We start from the raw sequence: 25,714 nt of genomic DNA on the forward strand, positions 1-25,714 counted from the left end.
ACTATACTAATACTATACTATTACTAATAATATATTGTTGCTATTACTAATGCTATACTGTTACCATTGCTATTACTGTTACTGTGACTATTACTTTCTTACCGTTGGCCCGTCATCTTCATGCAGGAGTACACACATGCATGGTGGTCATCTACATCACATGTTCCATTCTAATTCTACGCAGGATAAACAGTGTTTGCAAGCCTCATTGGAAATATGGGAAAGAAACCCTCACTACTTCAACCTCCTTATTTTTATCCCTTTGGTTCCCCATGTTCCTTATCTTTTTTGTGTGTTTGTTTCCTTTTAAGTGGAAGAAGACACGGAAGAAAGTTCGAGATCAGGAAGGGAATCTGTATCCACAGCCAGCGACCAGCCTTCCCACTCTCTGGAGAGACAGATGAATGGAAACCAAGACAGAGGCGAGAAGCCCGATCGGAGGAAAGAGAAAATAGGCAAAGAAAAGAAGAAAGACAGAGACAAGGAGAAGGAGAAGATGAAAGCCAAGAAGGGGAAGCTGAGGGGCTTGGGAGACATGTTCAGGTAGGTGCTACCGGGCGGGGCTGGCCCGTCCCCACTGTGAGTGCCAGGCCAGCACCAGATGTGAGGACTTTGAGGTCAGCTGAGACTCCTCTCTAACTCCCAGGTTTCATTGCCGTGTTTTTACTTTCTTAAGGATTTCACTGGAGCTATTTCAGACCCTTTTAAAGTGCCTGAAAGATGCTATCTTGCCAACCATGTAAATAACTGTTGAGAGGAAGGAGGGACAGAGACAAAGGGCCCTCACAGCCCCTGTTTATTCTTTTGTGTGTGTGAACAATGGTTCATTGTTGACACTGAACATGGAGCTCAAGTTAGTGGTAGTGCATAAAGGCTCATTAATAACAAGTCTAAAAAAATGTTACAAATAGAGCTTCAATTAAGCTGTGTTGATTAATTTAATACTTATTGCTTCAGTCAGTAAAGATTTCATTAAATGCAGTCTCTGGCTGTTTCCTGACAGTTGTTTTTGTGCCCCTAAATTATACTCTAGGATTACTTAGCATATCATTTTTTTTACAAATCATGGCTACACAATAAAAGTGACAAGTTGTTCAGAAGTTGCTCTGAAACTCTCCCATAAATGTTCATTGGAGGTGATTTATAATATTCAGGTATTTAATGTTAAATATAAAGATTGCTTGATTGTTCCATAAATTAAAACCCTAAACATATCAAGATGATGGTTTAAAATTGAAAACAGATGGTATCACCACTTAACTCTTCAAAAAGTCGTTATCCTGCATTATGAATCCCTTCCTTTTAGCTTTTTTTAATTGTAAAATGTGAACAAGAGTTTTTATTTTCATAGAATTTCCTGATTTATGGTCCTGGGGTTGACCTCAATAACTCAGGGAGTTATAGATAAGTCAAGACCATGAAGTTGAGATCTCAAGCCCAACCTGCAGGCTATACACACACCAGATGTGTCCTGTGGATGGACTCAGCCAGAGCTAAGTCAAGTGCATGGAGGAAGTAAGCTATAGGCGTAGATAACACAGAGCTTGGCCCATGAGCAGTATCAGCTTTAAATTAAATACGATCACATTTCCATATTCAGTGCTTCAGAACACTAGAATTAGCATCCTTTTATACGGGAGTTTTTCTTGTTGATATACCACTCCTCCTGAATGCATTTTTAGTCAGATCATCTTTCATCATTATATTTTCATGTCCAGGGGCACTGATGGATGGAATTGCTCTAACTGCCACTTTATTTCCATTTTGGTGTTAGTCAGAAGGCTTCTCAGCTCATAATCAGGCATCTAAATAACACACAGAAATTAGGCTGTTGCCCATCAATTAACATTGAGGGAATTTGCACCCCTGTCTTCTTTGAATCAAAAACTATGAAATAAGAGGAAACCTCCCCTAAAATGTATACATTTGGCCTGGAAACCAATCCTGCTTCTACAACTCGCTCCTGAGTGAAGTCTTCCTGAAGGCTTGTAGGTGTCCTTCATCAGCCAACCATTATCTGATGGATTCAGTGCTCTGGTCACCTCATGGAATACGAAATAAGCAAAATTCTAGTTTGTTTATAAATTATTTTAGAAATTTATACATTATTTTAATTAGACATTATTTTTTTCTGTAACTTGCAACTCCAGAATAAGAGAGGCTTTATGGTAGAGTTTTCTTTTTGGGGCTAGAGGAATGGTGAGTGTGGGGGCACTTGGCAAATTTATTTTCTTTCAAAGGGACCCTAAATGCAACCCTATGCAATATTTTCTGAGCTAAAAGTTCTGTAAAACATGTGGGCTTCCTTGATGGCTCAGTGGTAAAGAATCTGTCTGCCAGTGCAGGAGACGGGTTCAATTCCTGGGTCAGGAAGCTCCCCGGAGGAGGAAATGGCAACCCACTCCAGTATTTTTGCCTGGGAAATCCCACGCACAGAGGAGCCTGGTGGGCTACGGTCCACAGGGTTGCCAAGAGTTGGACACAACTTAGCGACTGCGAACATGTACACTAGATCAAATGCTATAGGTTATGCCTCTAACCTGTAGTGAAAGCCAGCTCTGTGACAATGACGACTGATTTGTAACTTCAGAGGCCTGAGTGTTCTTAAAAGTCACATTTTTTGTTTAAGTGCAGCCTGAAGGTTTTTTCCTAAAAACTAAGTTTATAGCCTCCCAATGCTTAAGAATGGCTACGGAGAAACACATGGACATTCACACTTTTCTGGGACAGATATGCTGGAGTAAGCTCATGCTGACTTGTGAGAGTTGTTCAATTTTGGAAATTTTGCCACTGACTGTTAAACCCAGCCATTATTAAAAATTAGATAACTTCTATGACAAAGATAACGACTACTCAAAACTCATCACTTCCTAATCCTTTTATTATATACTATGATCTCTGCTTTTTAGGTGATTTATGCCCACTGTATCGGCAGAGCGCTGATGCTACATGCAGGCAGCTTCAAATTAGCTGTGTAGGGAGTCCTTTTACCCCAGGAAGTGTATGAATTCCACAAAACAGTTTATTTTTTCCTCCCAGGAGAGCCACACACCACCACATGGACAATGCAGATATATCCGAACAGGTTGCAGTAACTTGTCGAGTTCCCTAGAACGTGGCTCTCTTCCCACTGGTTTTCTTTAGGGAAATGATTGAAGCTTGCCGAATACACCTCCTTGAAAATGAGTTGAGGACCCTTTATTAGAGTAAAATAAACTTTTTCTTTGGTTGTCTGTTGGCACTCCTTCATACCATTATGATATGCCCTTAGTATTTGAGAAGACTCTGAAAGCACTGTTAGATTTTTCAAAGCATTTTTTATACTGCCTCCATACCTACTAAATCTAATTATTTGAGACTAAATAGACTTTTGGGTTGATTCTTTTATGTTTCCTTTTTTTTTGTAACAACAAAGGGGAAGATAGTAAGATTTAAAATGAATCTCTTCCTTTTTTTTTTTGTTCTGTTGAGGAAAACAGGATGAGATTCTTTTAGTGCTGTTGCTTTAAAATACCTTAATCAAAAAGTGTATGTGCATTTAATTTCTTAGAACACTTTGTAAGGAGATGCGGGGTGTGTGTGGTGGGGGATGTTATGATTTGCTTCTGTTTTTGGTTAACAGAAAGCAAAGAGGAAGGGTAAGGAGCATTAGATGTTACATGTCTGGCTTTTTAGGCATGTGAACTTTTTCTTTTTAGTCTCTTGAGGGAATGATATACTTTCCTTCAAATTAGGCTCGCAGGCTCTGCTCCCCACCATCCCCCTCCCCTGCTCCCAAAACACACACACACTCTCTTCCTTCCCCTGTAAGTTGTCTGTGAGTTTTGGTTACATTTGATGAGGGCCAAATAGATATACCATATTTTTAAAAACTTTTGTTATTGGAGTGTGATTGCTTTACAGTGCTGTGTTTCTGCTATACAACTGGATCAGCTCTCTGTGTACGTACATCCCCTCCCTCTCGAGCCTCCCTGCCATCCCACCCCTCTCAGTCATCACAGAGCACAGAGCTGAGCTCCCTGTGCGACATAGCAGCTTTCCACTAGCTTCCGTTTTACACATGGTAATATATATATATTTTAAAACTGTACTGCAGGAGTCCATGGCACCCTGAATAGGTATTTTTATTCGTTGGTCTATACAGATGACATGGTTTTCTACTTTGAGTATTGAATAGTAGTCATAAAAATGGTTTAATTATTGATAAACAGCTCTAGGAAAGAATATTGGGAGTCATATTTATATGTCTGCTTATAAATTATGGAGTATATGAAATGCAAAAGCTACCTTAATGCAAGTTTTAAATCACAAATTTAAATCTATAAGGAATCAAGTGACAAATGTAAAGTGTTCCTTGTTTGTATGAATTTGTCCTTGTATGACATCTTCTCTTGCCCCAAAGGCACTCCCACAGCCTTAATTAAAATGGCTTTGGATCTGAGAAACCCGAGTTTCTCTACGAAACAGATAAACATGACTTTGTTGATGTGATCATTCTTTGTGAAAGTGCAGGGCAGAAGGAGGGTCTGATTTAGAGCCTTCGTTCTTTTTCGAATATCATGGAATTGTCTGCCCTCTGATATCACAGATTCCTTTGGATATTCTGGTTCTCGAATGCTTGGCTATTCAAATTTAATACCATAAAATGTTTCCTAGAATTCTGCAATTGTCTGAAATTGCCACCAAAGAGGGAACTAAGTCTATCCTTTAGAAGGAGAGAGATCTGTTGTTTAATGTTTTAAATGTGTCTACTTTTCAAAGAAAGCAACAGCATCATTAAGCAATGTGTTTTTTGGTGAGTTTCCATCTCCAGAATGAAATAATCAAAAAGAAAATAAACTCCCTTATTTGGGACAGTATGTTCAGATAGTAAGCACTTAAAATCGATGTATTCCCCGCTTTTCACCCTGGAATAAGTGTAATTTGATGCTACTTTGCCTGAAAAATTAGAATCATTCTCAATGTCATAGAATTGTCTGCCGTCTAAAATTGAAGCTTCCTGGACGTGATCCCACTCACGCCTCATAAGGGTGCTTCGTTTGCTGTTGTGACACATGACGGCTGAGGGCCCATCGCCCCCTGGACCATGAAAGCAAAAACCATGGTGCTTTGTCACCATTAAAATTGAATCCTCCAATTACATTGACAATGATTCCCTGGGTCCCTCCAGCATGGTTTTATCCTGTTCTGTACGAGGTAAAGGATAATTTCGTTTGAAACCTTGTTTGGTTGAAATCAGATGTATGGCTGTCGTTCCCTTTTCAGTATATAATTGTCTTAAGAACACAATGAACACGATCAGATCTTAAAACGCGACGTTGTAGTCTGGATCACACGTAGGCTTATGAGAGAATAGCAAACACGCGTCGTGGTTGTCTCCCTTACCTGTGCTCACTAACCGTGTGTCTGTACCGTGTTTCTCGTTTAGCCTGGCCAAACTGAAGCCTGAGAAGAGATGAGCAACAAGCCAGAGTCCAAATGTCTTGAGAAGCACATATTGCACAGTTTTGTTTTTTTTTTTAAAAAAAACAATAAATTTACTTTTAATGAATTCTTAGTGGCTGTTGACAAATTTTGTTTACGACATCAGCAGTTTTGATGGTTTCATAATGTTTGTATTGATTGCTTTGGAACTTTTTATTATTATTGTTATTTTGTATTTATTATTTATTTATTTGGCTGAGCCAGGTCTTAGCTGAGCCATGTGGGATCTAGTTCCCCAATCAGAGTTTGAACTGGGGTGCCCGGCACTGGGAGCTCAGAGTCTTAGCCACTGGACCGCCAGGGAAGTCCCCTGGAACTTTTTGTTCTTGATGTCAAGCTTTGGGGTTTACTGCTTGGCAGAGAAGTGTTTTTAATCCCCTCTTTTCTTGGCCCCTTTTCATAGTGGAAAACCATCATCCTCACTGCTGGTGTACTCAGAGCTCACCCAACTATACCCAACGATTGTGAGGATGGGTGCTTTGGGAGGAGATGATATGCTGGTTTGGTTTCATTAAGTGACAGGATGGCTGGGGTCACAGGCAGGCAGAGGAACAGCCTGTGGGTGATGAGGTGTGTAGGTTGGGATAGTCACTCATCCATTGATGGACAGACAGGCCAGTTTGAAAGGCAATTTTTGGCAAAGGTTCATCCCTTGATGGATTATACAGTTTAGACCAAAAAAAAAAAAAAAAAAAAAGCAAAACTGGGGTGGGGGAGCTTCTGAACAAATAAATATCTTTGGTCAGGGATGGCTGAACCAGGACGTTCTTCCAGTGTGGAAAAGTAGAGAGATATTGGCAAATAGTGACACTGAGGTTTGCAGAGACCCCAAGGATGAGGGCGCATGTTCCTTTATAAAAACTGTTCTGGACAGAGCTGCCAGCCCAGGTGTTGTCTTCACAGGGGTGAGAGCTCTTGCAAGTGTGTCTCAGACTCTGCTTCCTTTAGAGCAGCAATCCCCAACCTTTTTGTACCAAGAACCGGTTTCACGGAAGACAGTTTTTCCACGGAGTAGGGGTGGGGTGGGGATGGTTCGGGATGATTCAAGCGCATTACATTTGTTGTGCACTTTATTTCTATTATTATTACATGAGCTCCATATCAGATCAGCAGGCAGTAGATCCTGGAGGTTGGGGACCCCTGCTTTAGGGCAAAGCCTTCTTCCACAGCCCCGTCATGCTTCATGGCCCCTTGGGTTTTCAGAAAGACTGCCGAGTTAGCTCTGTTTCCGAGATGTGTAGAACTGCATCCCACTCAAAGAGAAGTGGGATGATGAAGAGGAAAGCCGTGTCCTAAGTGGGCTTAAGGCATTGGGGTGGGTGCCTGTGAGAAGGAGTTGCCTCTGTCTGACCTGGTAGCAGTTTGCAGCCCTCCCTTCATCCCCTCGCCCCCTCCTGAGCTGAGCAAGCCCTCTTTGCTGCAGGATGGAGGCGCCTGCAACAATGTCCATTTGCTCCTGTCAGAAACACCTGGACTTGTGGATTTTGCCTCAGGCCCAGTTGCCCTGTGGATTAAGGTTAGCGGTTTCTCATTGGTAAAATTGAATGACATCCCTTGCAGCCTGCTGGTGATTCAGGGGACACAGTTAAAATAAATGTGGAGAAAATTAGGCCCACTTAATGAAACACAGGAGCAGTACTTTGTCATGGGAAAGAAAGAGCTGGAAGAGAGCGATTTTGCATTATTTTTCTGTTTGTCATCTGGGCAGAGAACAGGTCCTTTATATAAGTATACCTGTTGGGAGGTTTCCTTGGAGTAAGTTCTGAATTCCTTAATCCCATACTTAATATAGACTTCTTCTAATTTGAATGGAAACAGAGGTTCCCGTTTTTAACAGAGGAAAGTAAGTGACAGGCTGACCTGTTAGCAAAGATGAGTTTTGGGGCAGCTGATAGCATCCTTCTCGTCCTCGTTAGAAGCTGAAGCACAGAGCCTCTGACATCTCCAGCTCGGAAACTGACTGCAGAGGGAGCCGAGGGGCGCCGAGCGTGACGGCTGGGCCCCGCTAAGACCTTTTCTGACGTTCTTTAATGCTGCTTTTCCAGAGAACAGCGGCCTGAATACAGAATGCAAGTGTCAAGGATGACACCTGCTTTATAGTCTGTGTAAAGCAAACCTTTCGTAAAAGAAATTTTTGACAGTTCTGAGATGCTAAGTCAATTTCAATACCAGACTGTGTAGAAAATAGAATCTTTTTGCTGCGATTGATGTGAAAATTGAAAGCCAGTGACTATTCACTCCTTACTAACATGGGGTAAATAAATACCACACACCATCGAAAAATGCACCAGAAGACGAACTTGGCTAATGACATTTACCATCGCCAAGACAGGAAATATTCTTTCTGAATGTTTTTATTTGTTACCATCAGAGAGACTCTCTGAATCTTTTACATTAAATGTACTGGATCAAGTATATGTTATTCCTAAATGGATTTTTGTCAAGCCACAATGTATTATATGAAAGAAACCATTTGATATCCTTTACAACTGTCTTTTAAAGGAGTCACTGGGGAAGTGACCTCTTACCTAATTGAATGTTGGAATTTTTTTTTTTTTCTGACCTATGTTTAATAATACTCTATTTAGAATCAAAAGAGTAAAATTTGATTAGGTTTCCTATCATACTGAGATAACCTATGGTCTCCTGGTAAACTTTCTACTTACTTTTTTCTAGGACCCACGCTTTAAGCTTGCTTATGTTGGGACGTTGCTCCAGCAATGCTTGCTTCTCTCTCCTTCACCCTGATTCTGGCCCTTCCCTCCTGGAGCATCCACTCTGTCTTCTCCTCCACCTTAGAGAAAATCTGTCTTACCCCACCTCCCTTTCCAGCTACTGCCTCATTTTCTCTTTTACCCATTACAGCAAACTGTGGGATCAGTTTCTGTCTGCTGCCTCCGTTTTCCTGTTTTCTCTTAACCCCCCTTTAATGAAGCCCTTGCACCCCGTGGCTCCATAAGGCCTGTTCTCATCTGGCCACCAGTGGCCTCCCCTGCTGTACCCTCCTGCCGTATTTGCACGCTCTCCTCGGTCTGCGGGAGCATTCGGCACGTCAGTTCTTGCTCTTCTCTGAGATCACGCTCCTGGGGCCTCCTTCCTCCCTGCTTACCCCATCACCTTCTCCTTTGCCAGTTCTGGTCCTGCCCCATCCTCCACATATTGTGGTGCCCAAAGGTCAGGCCTCGGTCTCTGTCTGTCTCTTTTCTGTAACACAGAATGTTTGCATTCTTAGGAAACAGAGCCTTAGAACTTAAAGACAGACTGCAGGCAGATGATTCCCAGCTTCACATCCCTCGCTTGGGCAGCTTCTTTTGACCTCTGGATGGGCAGGTGCTACCTCTTCATGCAATTGCTTGGATGCCGAGCAGGCATCTGAAACCTAATGTGTGTTCCCCATGCGGCTCAGGTGTTTCTCCGGACTGTTCCTGCCCATCTTCCTTTCTTGTGTAATGGCAGCTCGGTTCTTTCAGTTGCTTGGGTCTGAAAGCTTGGAGTACTCCGATTCCTTTTCCCTCACACTCCACATTTAATCTATAATGTATGAAAGCAAAGGTCTATTTGATCTGTTTTCAGCACGTCTCTGTAATCCTCGTACTTTGCAGCATCCTTGTCCCTCAGATCTGGGCAATAGTCTGCCAGCTACACTCCCTACTCCTGCTCTTGCTCCTCTGCCACAGTCTGAACCTTGCAGCTAGCAGTCATGGCATGTACCCCCTCTCAAACCCCAGCAGCCTTCCAAGTCTCTAACAGTAAAAGCTGAACGTACCAGATGCTGGCTTGCCCGGATGCCCCAGCTCTGCTGTGCAGAACTGCCGGCAGCACCCGCAACAATGCCTGCTCAGGGCAGCCTCAACCAGTGACCCAAGAAAGCCCAGTGACCCAAGAATAGCCTTAGGGTTAGAACGCTGAGGTGTTAAGTCTGTGCCCTTAGCCATGAATGTGCACGGCAGGACCTGGGAACCTAGCAGAATCGCAGCACCCTAGGCCCCACCCTGACCTACTGACATCAGTGTCTGCGCTCATCTGCCCCGGGGAGCCCGGGGTAGAGAGGCCTTCCTTCCTCTAGCTCCCAGAGTTTGTCTGGGCATCAGCCTCCCTGCTTCCAGGCTTGGGAACCATCCTGCCCAGCTGCCTTTCCTTCCTTCTGTCCCATCGCCACTTCCTGATCCAAATTCTTCAGCTTCCAGTAGACCACAGCCCCGAACCCTGACTCAGGATCTGCTACTGGCAAAACCCAGACTAAGATAATGTGTTTGCTGTGTGAACAGATAAATAAGTCCATGAAATTGCTAGAATAAGTGGTGACAGGGCCCGTGAGGAATTTCTGCCTGGAGTGGTTTTGCAGGTGATGAGCAGTGGCTGCGCCAGGGCAGGGCTGTGCTTGTTCCTGCCTTTGGGAGCTGAAGTTACTTCCCGAGTCGGCCTGTGACTCAGGAGATGGTCCCTAGGGAGCAAGCCTTTTCATGCTCAAGGAGCTACATCAAGTTCTTTCGTTTGCTCTGGAAGTGCCCATTTTCTCTGCTCTGAGTAGCCATAAATGATTTAAGAATTTTCTATTACATCAAACTTGCAAAAAACAAAAGATGATAGGATTTCCAAGTTAGGTTCCTCTCGTTGGGCAGACCCTAAGTTTCAGGCTGGGGATTGTCTGGTTGAGGGGGTCATAGATTCAAACAAGGAGTAAGTGTTAAGATTGCCTATGACTGTCTTCCTAAGCCTCAAATGTCAGGCTCCAGGAGATAGTGTAAGATCTTGTTCTTATAAGACGTCAGAACCTTGGCTTTACTTTTCACAAGCTGTCCAACCAGCTCTCTGGGTTTTACCCAGAGAGAATGACCTGGTGGCTAGCTTTTTCCCTTCTGGCGCCCACTCCCACTAGGTTAGCTTACAGACAGCCCCACGCCTACGTGGCATTCTGGAGCTTTCCCCTTTTCCCTCCCAGCCCCAGGTCTGGCATGGTCCTGACCATTGAGGTGTGGCTTGACCAGGATGGGGAATGATGCTCACCTCCTTCATCTCTCCTGCTACAGCATCTGTAATGTGCTTACCTTCCACCTGTATGGAAAACATCATCTCTCTTTCTCATGATCTATTGCTTTATATAACAATTCCGGTCCCTAAAAGAAGAAACTCAAAGAACAACTTTACATTCTCTGTCCACACAAAGGAACAGGGACCTTGAACTGAACTGATACAAACTAAATGGAAAACATCCCCACTTTCTGTACTAAGCTCTCTCCATTTCTGCTCTTCCAGTTAATTTAGAGGGCTGTCCATCCTCGACCACTTTTTGGCCCATGTTTCTGATCTTGGGGGTGATGGGCTGGTCATTACGACTCTCTCCAAATTAATTCTTAAGGACCAAGAATTTAACTGTCAATTAAAAATTAACATCCACATCCGCTTGTTCACAATGGACCCTCAAACTTGTCTATTCCGTGTCTGGAATGCTAGTGATGATGATTTTATTTTTTTTAATTAATTTTTTTTGGAGCCTAGTTGCTTTACAACGTTTGTGCTAGCTTCACATACAGATTATCAGTGTTGTGTTCGTTCCACATATACACTATTGATACCATGTATTACATAGATGACTACGGGAACCCACTCTACAGCACAGGGAACTCTCAGTGCTCTGTTGGTGACCTGAATGGCGGTGATGATGATAAGGCCATCTTTCCTCCTGCTCCCCCGTCTCAGGATGGCCCCAGAGTCCTGGGAAGGCTCTGACTTCTGTTCTCACACCTCATTTGCCTTCTCTTTCTACACACCTTCCTGCTGGCTCCATCACTGCTGTTTTATTTATTATTTTTATTAAAATAATTTCAAGGCAGTTCTTCCTTTCCTGAGAATAAGCTCTCAGCCTCTTCTTCCTCTCCTAATCCTTCTCCCTCTCTCATCCCTGCTGCCCATATCAGCACCTGCCTGGAGCTTGGAAGTGCCCAGCCCTGGGTCCCCACTCTGGGAGGCTGGTCCCACATCCATCTCCCTGGGAGCCTCACCCCTGGCCTTGGCAGATTCCCACTGCTGCTTGCGGGGAACTCATTGACCTAATTCCTAATTTCCTAGTCCTTAGGAAACCATCTCGCCTGTACTTTTGAATTCGCAGAGTTTCAGGTTTCTTTTCTTTCCTTTTTAGAAGATAAAAACATTTTTAACAGAGAAAATGAGAGCATCTACTTACTTTATCTCAGGATAGGTTGATCCTGAAACAGTTTTAAGAAAGTAAAGCCACTGTCGACAGGCAGTGTCACAGGCGGGCGGCTTTCCTTTGGAGTGTGTCTAGGAGCCTAGCTGCAGCCGCCTGGCAGAGTCAGAGCACTGACAACCATCTGTGTTGGGCACTCTCTATTGCACACCTGAGTTGTCCTCAGCACACAGGGGAAAGGTGATTCCCCTCAAATAAATTTGGTTTCTCCATGTTCAGGTAAGTATAAATGAGCAGGAAACCTCCTGATGGGCCATCATATTGACGAGTAGTTCTAGTAAAGATTAACTTTCAGGGCTCCTTTGCAAACTGGCAGCTGAGGGCTGCAGATCTGAAGCCAAAACAGTTCCGTGAAGGGTAGTGTGCTCCCCAGATGGTGCTTTGGGCAGGAAAGGCAGTTACCTGGTGTGGGGTGGCCAGGGGCCTCTGCTCCTGATTGCTTTTTTTTTCTTTTGGTTTCTTTTTTTAAAAATTAAAAAAAATTTTAATTGAAGTATAGTTGTTTTACAGTGTTGTGCCAAACTGCCATACAGTAAAATGACTCAGTTATACACATACAGACATTTTTTAAAAATACTCTTCTCCACTGATTACTTCTGAAGGGAACTGCCTCCTTCTCCTGCCGTATCTAGTCCCGTCTCTGCATCCCTCTGTCAGCGGTCACATCACATGACTCAGACGCATGTGCGGTAGGCATGTGCAGCCACGCACCGCCCACAAACGTCACCTGGGCAGTGAAACGAATTCTGAGAATTTTCACCGCTCACCTGGAAAGTTTGTTTCTGAGCATGAGGGGGTGAATTTTTTTCAAGTCTGTTTACGGAGTGTGTATGATTTTCAGTAACTGAGGGATAAAAGCTTTAATCTGCACATTCCACAAATACTGGAGGCTTACTCCAGGGGAGGCTCCACATCAGGTGTGGGGGATGAAGCGGTGGGAGTAAGAAGAGCAGGAGGCAGGGAACCAGTGGGAGAGGGATTGTGGAGGTGGGGGATCAGAGCAAGTGGGCCAGCCCTGCAGGCAGAGTCGGCCTCCCTCCAGAAGATGACCTCAAAACCGAGGACCTAGAGAGGTTGTGCGTTCTGTATCTGATTGGGCTTCTGGGGGAGAGGAGCCTTTTGCATCAAAAGGATTCAAACTCTTTTGATATGATCTTTGGCAAGAAACACATTCCACCTGTAACACGTGCGTGCATGCTCGGTCGCTTCAGTTGTGTCTGACTCTTTGTGACCCCATGGACTGTAGCCCACCAGGCTCCTTGGTCCAAGGGATTCTCTAGGCAAGAATTCTGAAGTGGGTTGCCATTTCCTCCTCCAGGGGATGTTTCTGATCCAGGGATCAACCCAAGTCTGCATTGCAGGCAGATTCTTTACCATCTGAGCCACGGGGGGAGCCATATATGCACCAGTAACTCCAGTAAACATTTTAGCAGTGTGATTCTTGCCCTTCCTCCTCATGATGGGCTCTGATGTTGAGAGGCAGCGGGGTATAGAGGTCAAGGGCCTGGACTTTGAAGATCGATGGCTCAGGTCCAAATTCTAGCTGTATCCTCAGCAGCCTGTGTTTGGGGCAAGTTCATGAACACACTTTACTTTTCTCAGCTGTAAAGTATGGATCATAACAGTGCCTGCATCACAGAGGTGCCTGGAAGCTCAAGTGAGTTAATGTGTACTAAGCACTTTAGAACCCTTCTGGCACAAAGAATGCACTTGGTACATGCTAGCTGTTGTAGCCATTATTATTACTCTGTAATTCGTTAAAAAAAATGGTAGGTGAGTCCCACCAAATCAATTTTACGTCTTTAATGGATTACAACACACAATTTGAAAGATGCTGTTTAGATGGTAGAAGTCCTCTAGGTCTGCAAAGGTGTAGAAGGAGGAGCCTGGAGGCATTTGGGAGGCAGGGTGGCCTGTCGTAAAGGACTTGTGATACAGTTAGGACATTATCCTGAGGACACTGTGAAGCTGTTCAAAAGAATGGCTTGACCATCTCACAAGTGGAAAATATTTAATACACATTTCTCTGTTGAGTGCGATTGGACACTTTCATGTGTTACTCCTTTTTTGTGAACTACTAATTCATATCTTTTGCTCTTTGTTCTACTGGTTTGTTTTTGTCATTTAACTTTGCTTAAGGACCTGATCATTGCCCTTTCCCCCCCGATTCCCATTGCCTGTCACAGTTTCTGGCACACGGAAAATGCTCAGGAAATACTTGATACCTAAACAGGGAAACCTTGCTCAGTACCTCATTTTTACTGCAGAGTCAGCACAGAGGATCACATGTCCTCTCTTTTCTTTTTGTAAAATTAATTTTTACCTTATTTACTTTTATACTTTCGTCTTTTAATATGGCTAAACTGAATTTCAGTTGGTTAATATTTAAATTGTTTTTTTCCCCTAATTTTCTATAGATCAAATTTTACATGTGTCTCTTTAAGAAAAAGGAGAATGGCTTGAAAAAAATGTACAGAAAATTGTAATTTTTAACTTTAAAAACTCTGCTAAGCTGCTGTTGCAAAAAATCATCACCAGAGATGGTGGTGGTGGAGGGGACAGAGATGCAATATGTATTTCTCAGGCAGAATCTAGGGGACTTGAATCCTTGGTTAAATATAAAAAATAAGAGAGGAAGAACAGTCAGCAACAATTCTGTGCTTCGGCCCAGTCAGCTGGGTGGATAGTCAGGTGCTGACAGGAGAACTCCAGAGGATCAATTTGGGGAGACATGACGTGTTGAAACTGGTGTTTACTTGTCTGCAGGTAAAAGTAGAGACGCCGGGGCACATGGGGAGGCCTGGTGATGTGGAGGTTTGGGAGCTGAGGATGGAAAGGGTGACTCAGAGTTTGGGGCAGAGTCAACCGAGTGGCTGCCCAGGAAGTATGTGTCTGTCAGAAGGGCAGAGGCTGAGCTCCGAGGACCCTTCAGATGCCCGAGGGCTCAGCGTGGGGACTCAGTTGGCAGAAGGAGATGCTGGGGACCCAGGAGAGGCCAGTGCATAGGGACGAGGAAAGCAGAAGTATGGTCGTCAAAGCCAGGGCAGGACTGCGTTTCTCTTTTTAAATTATTATTTTTTTTAAATTACAGTATATGTGCTGTGTAGTATTCTATAAGTTACAGGATGTCAATATAGTGATTCACAATTTTTAAACATTCTGCTCCATTTATAGTTATTACAAACCATTGGCTATATTCCCTGTGTTGTATAATAGATCCTTGTAGCCTGTCTTAGACCCAATAATCTGTACCTCTTCATCCCCCACCTCTAAACCCTAAATTGCTTCTCCCATCCTTCCCTCTCCCCGCTAGTAACCACTAGTTCTCTTTACCTGTGAGTCTGCTTCTTTAAAAAAGTGAAAGTTTGCCATTTGCAACAGTGTGGATGGATTTGGAGGGCATTATTGTGCCAAGTGAAATAAATCACAGAAAGACAAATACTGTGTGATGTCGCTTACATGTGGAATCAAAAACGTACAACAGGCTAGGAGTGTGTTTCTTATTCACTAGAAGGACTTGCAGAAGTGCTTCCCCTGAGGGGCTACAGGTGCTCGTGGCCTTGGCTGCATGGGAGCTGCTGGCGACAGATGTCCCTGGACGCGTGTTGAGTGGTTGCCATTGTTTCGTCGTTCAGTGTCTCTGTGTGACGCCAGCACAATCTCCTGACACTAAAGCTTGTTCCAAGGATATCATGTATTAACTCCCATTTCAAGAAGCAAAGTTCTTCTCCCCCCTGGCCCCACTCTACACAAGTACAGAAACCTCTGCCAGATGTCTGTGTTTTTGAGCAATAGAATTGATGTTTTAAGTGGTGTGTTAATCCCAACTGCAGACTTTTACAAAAGTTTCCATCCCTGGGTTGGAAAGATCCCCTGGAGAAGGGAAAGGCTACCCACCCCAGTATTCTGGCCTGGAGAATTCCATGGACTATATAGCCCATGGAGTTGCAAAGAGTCAGACATGACTGAGTGACTTTCACTCTTCATAGAAATTAGGACATGAGGAATTAACTTTTTTTAAAAGTAAGTTATTACCAAAATGTAATTGGAGGAAGGAGGAATAGAGTGATGCAAAGATTTTGCTGACTGTGGGATCTCTTTTTCCTTCAGAGGTGGGAGAACTTATCATCTCTGTCTCTGCCCTGTCCCCTCCTGTTGGCAGTAGTGGGGCTGCCGTGCACAGGACCAGAGAGGGTGGACCCTGAGGACTCAGATGCTAAGTAACAATAGGACCGCCTCCAGCTTTCTCTCACGCTTGCAAAACAAGGCCTGGGGTTGGAAAAAATCGCTTGCTTCATCAAGACACCAGCTCTAAAATTACCTTGTGTGCAAGGTTTTTTCTTTTTTAAATATTGTGATATTTAACCATTACGACATACATATCAGGAGTCCTCACTCTACAATGCATTCATTTTCAGACTGTGTTTTCCCAGGACTGATTTCCCTAATATTTATGAGTTCTGCCTTTCCCGTGGCTTCAAAGAAAATTTAATAAACTGTGATTTGCAGATATCTTTGCTTTTCAAGGCCACACAGCTCATGTTTCATGTTCCATTCAAGAGCGTATGAAGTTTTGGGTATGTTCAAGCTATTAATGGTTTATATAGACCATTGAATTGGTATATAGAATAGTGCCTGTGATTTTATTTAGTTTGTAGACCTTTCCTGAAGGGTTCCTGGCTGTTTTCTGCCTATGCATCCTTTGTTAAGAACCTTTATGTTATTTTTTACATGCATTTTTTAATATCACAAATCAATCTGTGTATTCTGGACTTGATAGCCATTGTTGCATTCAAAAATGCTGCAACTAGATTTCTTTCTGGAAATATATTTCCCAGGAAAGTGTAGAATTATGTGTGTATTTCCTGCTGTGACACAATTTTGCCTTCTTTTATAATTTCAGTAATAAGATATTATAAACTAATTTTTAAGGAGCAGGAAATGTAACCAGTTAGCTACTGTTTGGTCATAGTTAGAAACCATTGTGATGCTTGAAAAGGTTTTTTCAAAGCTTTTAGATCTGTCTTCTCAACTTTAATGAACAGATAGAAAAATATATAACATTTTTCCTATGGAACTCTTTTTTTCTGAAAGGTCCCGTATTTAAATATAATTTTATCCATATGGGTCTTATTATCTTCACTGTCAAAGTTTTATGCTTTTTGTCTTAGAGTCGACCCCTACTTGTCTATTTAGTCTGGCAAAACTCCTTTGAACATTATTATTCTTGTGAGGTAGGAGTTATAGAATTTTCATATTATTTCCTAGTATTCTGGGTCTGTAATGGAAAAGGATATTTTCTTCTAGAAGTATCCTCCACTGTCCTAAATACACACAGCTGAGAGGTAGCCATCTGATTAGAGAGAAATTCTATTAACAGCCAAATAAAAAGAAGTGTGTGAAGGCGTTTTTGCACCCCAACTGGAGAAATGCCCACATAGCCTCAGGAACAATGAAGGGAAATGAAATCATTCTGACTCAGGGAATGTTGTTTTCTTCTTGTTTATCTGCTGAGAAGTCTTTGTCAGCTGGAATGGTGGTGTTGGCCTGAATCGAAGAGGCTCTGATTGGTGGGTTTTTGGTTCTCAGTTAGTTCTGCTCATTCTCTTTTGGAAGGCTGTTGTCTCCATCCTGCTGTTCCTTGGCCACTGTGGACTGACTGTGGGGGGAGATGTCTGGAGAAAGTTGGTTGCTGGGAACTGTAGGACCCAACCAGCTGAGGTACTGACATGAAGATGGGATCTCTTACAAAGATCCTCTGTTGGGGAAGCCAAATCCCTGAAAGGAAATTTTCTTTGCTCCTCACCTCCATGATTTTTTCTGGGAGAAATTGTTCTGGTTATAGCACAGACCCAAGTAACTATGGTTGTAACAAGACACTGCTTATTTTTCTCTAAAAGAAGTCTGAAGATTGACCAAGACTTGTATGTGGTCTCAGAGTGTCAGCACTGTCAGTACCTCCTTTTTTATTCAGCCATCCTTAATGTATATTTCTTTATTTCTTAAATTGTGGCGAAGTATAACATTTACCCTCTTAACCATTTAAAAAAATTTCATTGAAGTATATAGTTAATGTACAGTGTTGTATTAGCTTCAAATGTGCAGCAAAGTGATTCAGTTATAACATACCTCCCAATATACCTCCCCTCTCCTCATCCCCTTTGGTAACCATAAGCTTGTTTTCTATGTCTGTGAGTCTGTTTCTGACCAGTTCATTTGTACATTTGTATCATGTATTTTAGATTGCAGATATAAGTATATCATACGGTATTTGTCTTTGTCTGACTTAATGTGCTAATCGCTAGGTTCATCCATTTTGCTACAGTTGGCAGAGTTTCATCCTTTTTATGGATGAATAATATTCCATTGTGCCTGCACACACGTGTATATACACACACCCTCCCACTTCTTTATTCATGTATCGGCCCATGGACATTTAGGTTGCTTACATGTCTTGGCTCCATCTTAACCATCTTCACCTTGTTGGGCAACCATCAGCACCATCCATTTCCAGAAGTCTTTTGGTCTTGTAAAATGCAAACTGTGTCCTTTTGAAACAGTAATTTCCCATTCTCCATCTCCCATCCCTAGCAACCACTGATCTACCTTTTTGTCTTTCTGAACTTTGCTACTCGAGATATTTCATATAAGTAGAATCATACAGTGTTATCTTTTTGTGACTGGCTGATTTCACTTAGCATAATGTCCTTAAGTTTCAAACATGTTACACATGTCAGAATGTCCATCCTTTTTAAGGTTGAATAATATTCCATTGTGTGTATAGACCCCATTTTCCTCATCCACAGACACTTCACTTGCATCTATCTTTTGGCTGTTGTGTATAGTGCTGCTGTGAACACGAATCTCCCAACATGTATTTCTGTCCTCACTGTCACTTCGTGGTGACAACTCTGGGTGTCGTATGAGAATTCTAAGCAGGAAGAAGCAAGAAGGGGAAGAGGCAGCTGCTAGGGGAGGCAGCCCCCTTTTTAAGGATCTTTCTGGAAGTGCTATCAATTTTTGTAAGCCAGAAATAAAGACTAACAATGATAATAAAATAGTTAATATGTACTGAGTGCTTTATTGTGCCAACACACAGTGAATGTATAATTCACTTCATTCTCAAAATGAAGCTGTGAGGGTGGTTGCTTTTTAGCCAAGAGATTCAGCAACTTGGCCAAGCGTAGGGAGTCACATAGCTAGTGACAGGCAAAGCTGGGATTCTGACCCAGGAATCTGGCTCCAGTGGCATGCTCTTAACTAATGTCTTCTCTTCTTTTTGAAAGAGGCTGGGGAAAATAGTTTTATCTCAACTAGGGGTATTTCCTTTCCCTACCAAATTGGAGCTACCCTTCCAAGGAGGAGGGTATATGTGTGTTGACCTCAATGAAGTGAAGTTTACTAAAGTACCATGATTGTACTAGTTTAGACCAGACAGATTGAGCGTCAACCCAGGAAAAGCAACATGATGATATCCTATAACAGCAGCTGTAAATGAGGCAACTTGGGAATTTAAACCGATGTGAGTGGTGTTGGCTTCGATTCCAGAAACGTTGGTTGGACACACACATGTGTTGTGACGGAGCCCCACTTTTGCCATGTGTCTGCCAGAGTGTCCTGGATCCTCAGACCACACAGCAGGCAATGCAGACAGACGTGACAGCTCTTAGGAGGTGGGAGTGAGCTGGGATGAGAGGAGTTCCAGGCCAGGGCACAAATCTACAAGTTTTATATTGGAATGCTTATTGAACTCTTCAGCCAAATATGGGGGAAATGGGGTGGTTGACCAATTGTTGGATTTCACATTGCCCTTCCCAGGAGGAGCATGTTGCCTGGGGTTGAGTCCCTAAACATGCCTCTTCCTCCTAAGTGCCTGCCTTCAGTCCCTGAACCCATCCCTAGGTTGTGGATCCTAGTTACCAGCTGGGTTTTTACCACACTGAGTCATAAACAATACTCAGCGCTGTGCTTCCTGATAGAATGAAGCAGCAGCACAGAAGGATGGAGAATCTTTCTAGCCATTTGCCATTTTTTGGTGCTGTGTGACCATCTTCCACGTGTGGCAGACTCACCAGGACCCAGTAAGAACACTGATTTTAACCAAATACGTGACCTTGATGCTTTGTTCTTTAAGAGGGTGGTGTGAGTCAGTAGATGGTGAGTGTGGGCACCAAGGCCTGGGGAGCTGCACCCTCTGAGGGCGCCTGCTTGTTTTTCTAGGCCTAAGAATTAGGTGTGGCCTCCAGCTCCTGGTGGGGGTTCCCTCATAGCTCAGTCGCTAAAGAATCTGCCTGTAATGCAGGAGACACCGGGTTGGATTCCAGGATCAGAAAGATCCCCTGGAGAAGGAAATGGCCACCCACTCCAGTATTCATGCCTGGGAGATCCCATGGACAGAGGAGCCTGGCAGGCTACAGTCCACGGGGTCGCGAGAGTCAGACACAACTTAGAGACTAAACCACCACCACCAGCTCCTGGTTATTTGCCTGCACAGCCCCATTGGGCCTTAAAAGAACATGTCAGCTCCTTAATGTTAAATTTGAATATGCAAATCCACTGAAAGATAAAAAATGAAAAGCTCTGTGTCCTAATTTATTCTGCAGAGAGCATTCTCAGAAATGTGAATCAACAGAAACTGTTTCCTATCATCGACAGAAAAAAGTGCTGACTGACACCTTCACTTTATAGATAATGAGCTCTTTGGGGAAGTTTTCATCTTTCAAAGTTTCCGGGAGCTATCCAAAAATCTGTTTCCTTCTTCTCCCTGCCCCTCCACCCAAACTCCAGTGACCACATTATCTCTCTCTCTTTGCATCTCTCATTTACTCAGTAAACATCACGATATAATGGAAGGGGCTTAAGCTGGCCCTTTCATTAGGTATCTCTTATCAAGTGTCAAAGCATTGAATTTGAGTCACAATACATATTTAATTGATGGTGAGTATTTCTGACTCAAAAAAGATACCCTGAAGCTGTATGCATGTGTTTGCATTCGCTTCTAAGCATGTATAACCCGGATACCAGGGTGAGTATCAAATAGGCAGAGGGTAACAGAAATTATTGGGATTATCTATCTTTGTTACTAAATACTCCAGATTCTTTGTCCTAATAGAAGAAAAAAAAAAAAAAGTGTGTGCAGTAAAGTATCATTCTCTCTTACCTTTTCTTCTCTCAAGTGCCTGTTACATAGATGTGTTTTTTGACTTAGGTCTTATTAGCATTTGAGGAATTGCCTTTGGGGCAGTACCACTTACTAAATTGTTCTGATGCTTTAGGAAAAGGAAAACCATGGTAACCAGATGTAGGGTATGATTATTTGCCTCTAACCTGGCGAAGTGTTGGGTTTAACAAAAGAAGCTTAATAGAAATGTTCAAATTGACCCTTCTCATCACTTGGACTGCTTAGTGCTCAATCAGTCTCTCATTATTATCAGAGTTATTCGAGCAAAGGCAGCAGTGATGGTGTTTTTCATAATCACTCCTTGAGCCAAATGTAATTTGCAATTTGTAGTATTGTATTATGAAACAATAATGCATTAAAATGAACCATGCAAGAATTAAGAGCACAGTGGTAAAGAAAGGATTCAGAGAAGTAGTTGGCTGGAAGACTCTCTCAAAAATCATGTAAAGTGGACATGGCTGATTTCAGTGCCAAATTAAGCATTTAGAAAAATCAGAATTGTGTCTTGTTGTTACCTTATTTAAGTGTGCGTATGTGTGTGTGTATGTATATAGATGTAATTCATTATAAAGTCAGTGTAGTAGCTAGGAGGGGAAACAAATTACTTTGTATTTGCATTTTTGGTGTTTTGGGTTAATGTGGTTTGATTGCCTGTGTGGGTATGTTTTGAAAAAAAATAAAGTATATCAAACCTTATAAAAACCCTGTATGGAGCAGTCATTACTGATTGACCCCTTTTTACAAAGAGGGAGTTTATTTACTACAGAAAATATATTGTGTGGTCCATGAACTAGCTGATGTCAGGGAAGCTTTAACATCATAATTAAGATACACTTTCACCCATCTCCTGTCATTTGACTTGAATGCCTCCACGTATAGATTATGAATATTATTTCAGGTTATTTATGTAGTCATCTTATGTTTTGAAAGATTACTGTGCTTGCTTTTTTTTTCCCCCCTTAAGACTTTATATCTGGATCTCACGCTTTCTGGTGTGTGTGTGTGTGTGTGTGTGTGTTTGGTTTGGTTTTTAAAATCTTTGGAGTTTATGATGATGCTGGTAAAGTAAAAATTGATACTGTGCTAGGCTCAGTTTCTTAATTGCTTTACTATTTCCTGGTCTGTATCCTTCCAGGACTCCTGCAGTGTCGGGTTACTAGGCATATCTGGGCATCCTTGATTTGATAACACAAGCCCCACAAGGGAAACGTGCTTGTAAGGACACTTAGTGGGAATCCCAAGAAGGGCACGTTGTCCATTAAGGGACCATCTCATTTCTGAAGGCTGTTCTAGCTTGGTTGAGTAAAAGCTATGTTTTCTTTAAAAAAAAAAAAAAAGTCACCTATTTTTTTCCTGGATGCCAAGCAACACAAATTTCGTTTATTAAATCTAATCAGACTAGCGCTGATGAAAACCGTACACAATCAAATAATGATCCTCAAGTTTGTGAATTTCCTTTTAAAGAGAACCCCCGCTACACTGCACTGGCTTAAAACAGCATCCTATTTGACAAAAGCACTATCGAGTTGTCATGTACACTTTCCAGGGCTGCTTCTCATCATGGTTGATTACCAAGATGTTTTTTGCCTAAATGGGAGCTTTTTCTGCTTTTCCTAATCAGATCTGTCTTCCCTGATTCATCTAGCATCACCACAAACCACTGCTGAGCAAATCAGTACATGATCATGGTAGCAATTTCTTTAAATGTCACTAAAATATGAAAGATCCTGTATTGGAAAGATACATTGGAAAGTCGGAAAGGATTTTTTTTTTCTCATTGATAAAATGGAGGCTGAGGCAAAAAAAAAAATATAGGGCCAGACACCATGAACCCATTATTATACAGAGAAGTACACCCAGTGACTTCTTGCTATTTTACCCTCTGATTGGGTTTGGGTGATTTGACCCGCTTCTGCTGTTGCCTGGCAGGATTTGCATGTGTCACACAGACCGCTTTGACTTCTAGAGTCATTGCACTTAGAAATGTTGGAATGTTCTAGAGATGGGGATGTGGCCGTTGGTGTGATCCTTTCCAATGGTTAGGATCAGACCCACCCCCCTTTTTTTTAAACTTTTTATTTTGTGTTGGAGTATAGCCGATTTACAATGCTGTGATAGTTTCAGGTGGACAGCAAAGGGATTCAGCCTTACATAGAGGTGTATCCATTCTCCCCCAAACTCAAGGAGCAGTTCTTGACCTTGAGTCTGGACTCCTGGCCTCCATAGAAAAGTTCATTTGGGAACAATGTCTCCTGGACCTCCTTGCTGCTGGCAAAGCAAGATTTGTCTCAGTAACTTCAATGAAGATGTTTGAACCAATTACTTTCAGTACAAAGGCATAGAGTGGCTAGCTGTCTTTGGTTCCTAAAGCTTTGGAGGTGGCTGAGTGTGGTTATAAAGAGAGCCTTAGGCTGGAGTCCTGGCTTTGCTGCTTAGTGGCTAGACTGCATGTGCGCTCAGTCGTGTCCAACTCTTTGTGAACCCATGGACTGTAGTCTGCCAGGCTCCTCTGTCCATGGGGTTTCCCAGGCAAGAATACTAGAGTGGGTTGACATTTCCTTCTCCAGGGCATCTTCCTAACCCAGGGATCAAACCCACATCTCTTACATATCCTGCATTGGCAGGCAGGTTCCTGAGCACTAGCGCTATCTGGCAAGCCCCAGATTTTCTGTATTCTGTGTGTGCTCAGTCACTGAGTCGTGTTCGACTCTTTGTGACCCCATGGATTGTAGCCCGCCAGGCTCCTCTGTCCATGGGATTTCCCAGGCAAGAATACTGGAGCGGCTTGCCGTTTCTTCCTTCTGGGGATCTTCCTGACCCAGGGATCGAACCCAATCTTCTGCGTCTCTTGCGCTGGCAGGTGGAGTCTTTACCACTGAGCCACCAGGGCATGGCTCTTAGTTGCTAGATGACCTGTTAAATCACTAAATCCCCCTTTGCTTCCTGAGGTTTTCCCTAAACAGGAAGGCGAGAATACCTATCTAATATGCTGGTTGTGGGGATCAATAAGATCAAGTACATAAAGAAGAATTCAATAAATTCTAGTTAAGTGTAATTAAATGAGCAAAAAAGCCTTCAACAGGTGCTCAATTATACATCTCACATAGGATTTACAGAGTGAACTTCACTGGTCTGGGGATTTCATTTTCTCTAGAGGGCCCAAGTTCAGAGCCCCCAGGGTCTCTTAAACTCAGTGAGGCAACTTGAACTCTGCTCCTTCCTTGCACACTGACTTTGGACAGCTCTGAGTGCATACCTTTTGGGCGTCAGTTTCCTTGACTGTCAGATGAAGACATCAGACAAGGTGGACTCATCTCAGGGCCTCTGTCTTCAGATAGATATGCACATAGAGCTTCAGTGCACTGGGACAGGAATGCACAGAACAGCCTGCAGAGACACATGGCTAGATGTTTATTTTCTTCAGCTAAAGTTTAGAGAAGTTGATTTTTAGGACTTTAAGGCAAGTTGAATTGAGGGAAGTCACTGCTCATACCAAGAATGTGGGGAAAGATTGTACCAGAATCAATCGAAAAAGAGCTTCTAGAGAAACTTGGATCTAAACCCATTTATGAAAAGTATGACTCAAAGGGGGCTTCCCTGGTGTTTCAGACAGTAAAGAATCCACCTACAATGCAGGAGACCCAGGTTCAATCCCTGGGTTGGGAAGATCCCCTGGAGAAGAGAATAGCTACACCCACTCCATGTTCTTGCTTGGAGAATTCCGGGGACAGAGGAGCCTGGCGGGCTACAGTCCAAGGAGTGGCAAAGAGTTGGACTAACTGAGTGACTAACACTTTCAGTTTTTTCACACGACTCAAAGGACTACAGAAGAATGAGGTTAAATGCTGGTGAGGTGATTTTGCTTGTGTGAACATGTGCCTTGCCCAAGGCATGCAGGTTTCTCATGGTGATGCAGGAATGCAGGACAGAGTCTTCAGTTTTGCTTTACAGGTTCTTGAACTTGGCCCACTGGGTAGCTGGCATCTCCCAGGGATCCTTAGGGCCCTGGCACATTGTTATAGCAAGCAGTGTTCAAAGATGGTGTAGCACAATGGCTGTACCGCACAGGTGTCTGCCAGAAACTGGAAATTTCCAGAAAGAGATACCGAGTTCCTGGAGAAAGGAAGTGATTAAAGCACATAATGGTGCAAGTATGCAGAAATGAAGGGCAAAGCATATGCAGAAATGAAGGGCAGGAGATGGAGTCAGATGACATGTTGCCCGCACCAGTGCAGGACTTGCTATTGGCTGGGGACAGGGTCGCTTGGGGTGTGGGTGCTCAAGGCTTCTGGTAGCTGGTACTGAATGTCTGCCATTTTCACTTCTCTCCTCAGCCAAGTCGCATCATTTAACCTATACATTTCTCAGGGTAAATAGGAAGACAAATCTTTATAGCAAAGCACTCCTTAGACATGAAGACCTTGGTAATTAGCAGTGAGAAATACCAGATTTCTAGGTGACATTTCAGTGAGGTTTTTGCAAGAAAATCTTCTTTTAAAAATTATTCCTCAAAACTTACAAGTTAATTGGTTCTAGTTAGTCTGTGTGTTGATTTTTAAGTATGGCAGCAGATTTAAGACTTTCTTTTTCCTCTTGTGTTTTCAAGTATGATGTTAGGACAAACCCTTTCATTACAAAACTCATTTTATTTTCTTTATAGCAGCCTGTTGTGTGTTATCGTTCAGTCTAGTCCCTCCTTAAGATCTCTGATTTTGAGGAGGATGAAACTAGAGCCTATTGTACTAAGTGAAGTAATTCAGAAAGATAAAGACAAATATTGGATATTAACACATGCATATGGAGCCTAGAGAGATGGTGCTGATGAACCTATTTGCAGGGGA

At 42.8% G+C, this 25,714-nt stretch overlaps 1 protein-coding gene across 19 annotated transcripts in view; it reads left to right on the top strand.

The window, feature by feature from the left end:
- PARD3 (par-3 family cell polarity regulator) overlaps positions 1 to 25,714 on the top strand; it is a 601,769-nt gene that overhangs the window by 398,755 nt on the left and 177,300 nt on the right. For all 19 annotated transcript variants that reach the window (XM_061435906.1, XM_061435890.1, XM_061435900.1 and 16 more), the window contains one exon: positions 312 to 543. In XM_061435906.1, coding sequence (XP_061291890.1) covers positions 312 to 543 — 232 coding nt within the window. The remainder of the gene's footprint in view (positions 1 to 311; positions 544 to 25,714) is intronic.

Source organism: Bos javanicus, chromosome 13, assembly GCF_032452875.1.
Source record: "Bos javanicus breed banteng chromosome 13, ARS-OSU_banteng_1.0, whole genome shotgun sequence".
In the NCBI taxonomy this organism is placed as follows: Eukaryota; Metazoa; Chordata; class Mammalia; order Artiodactyla; family Bovidae; genus Bos; species Bos javanicus.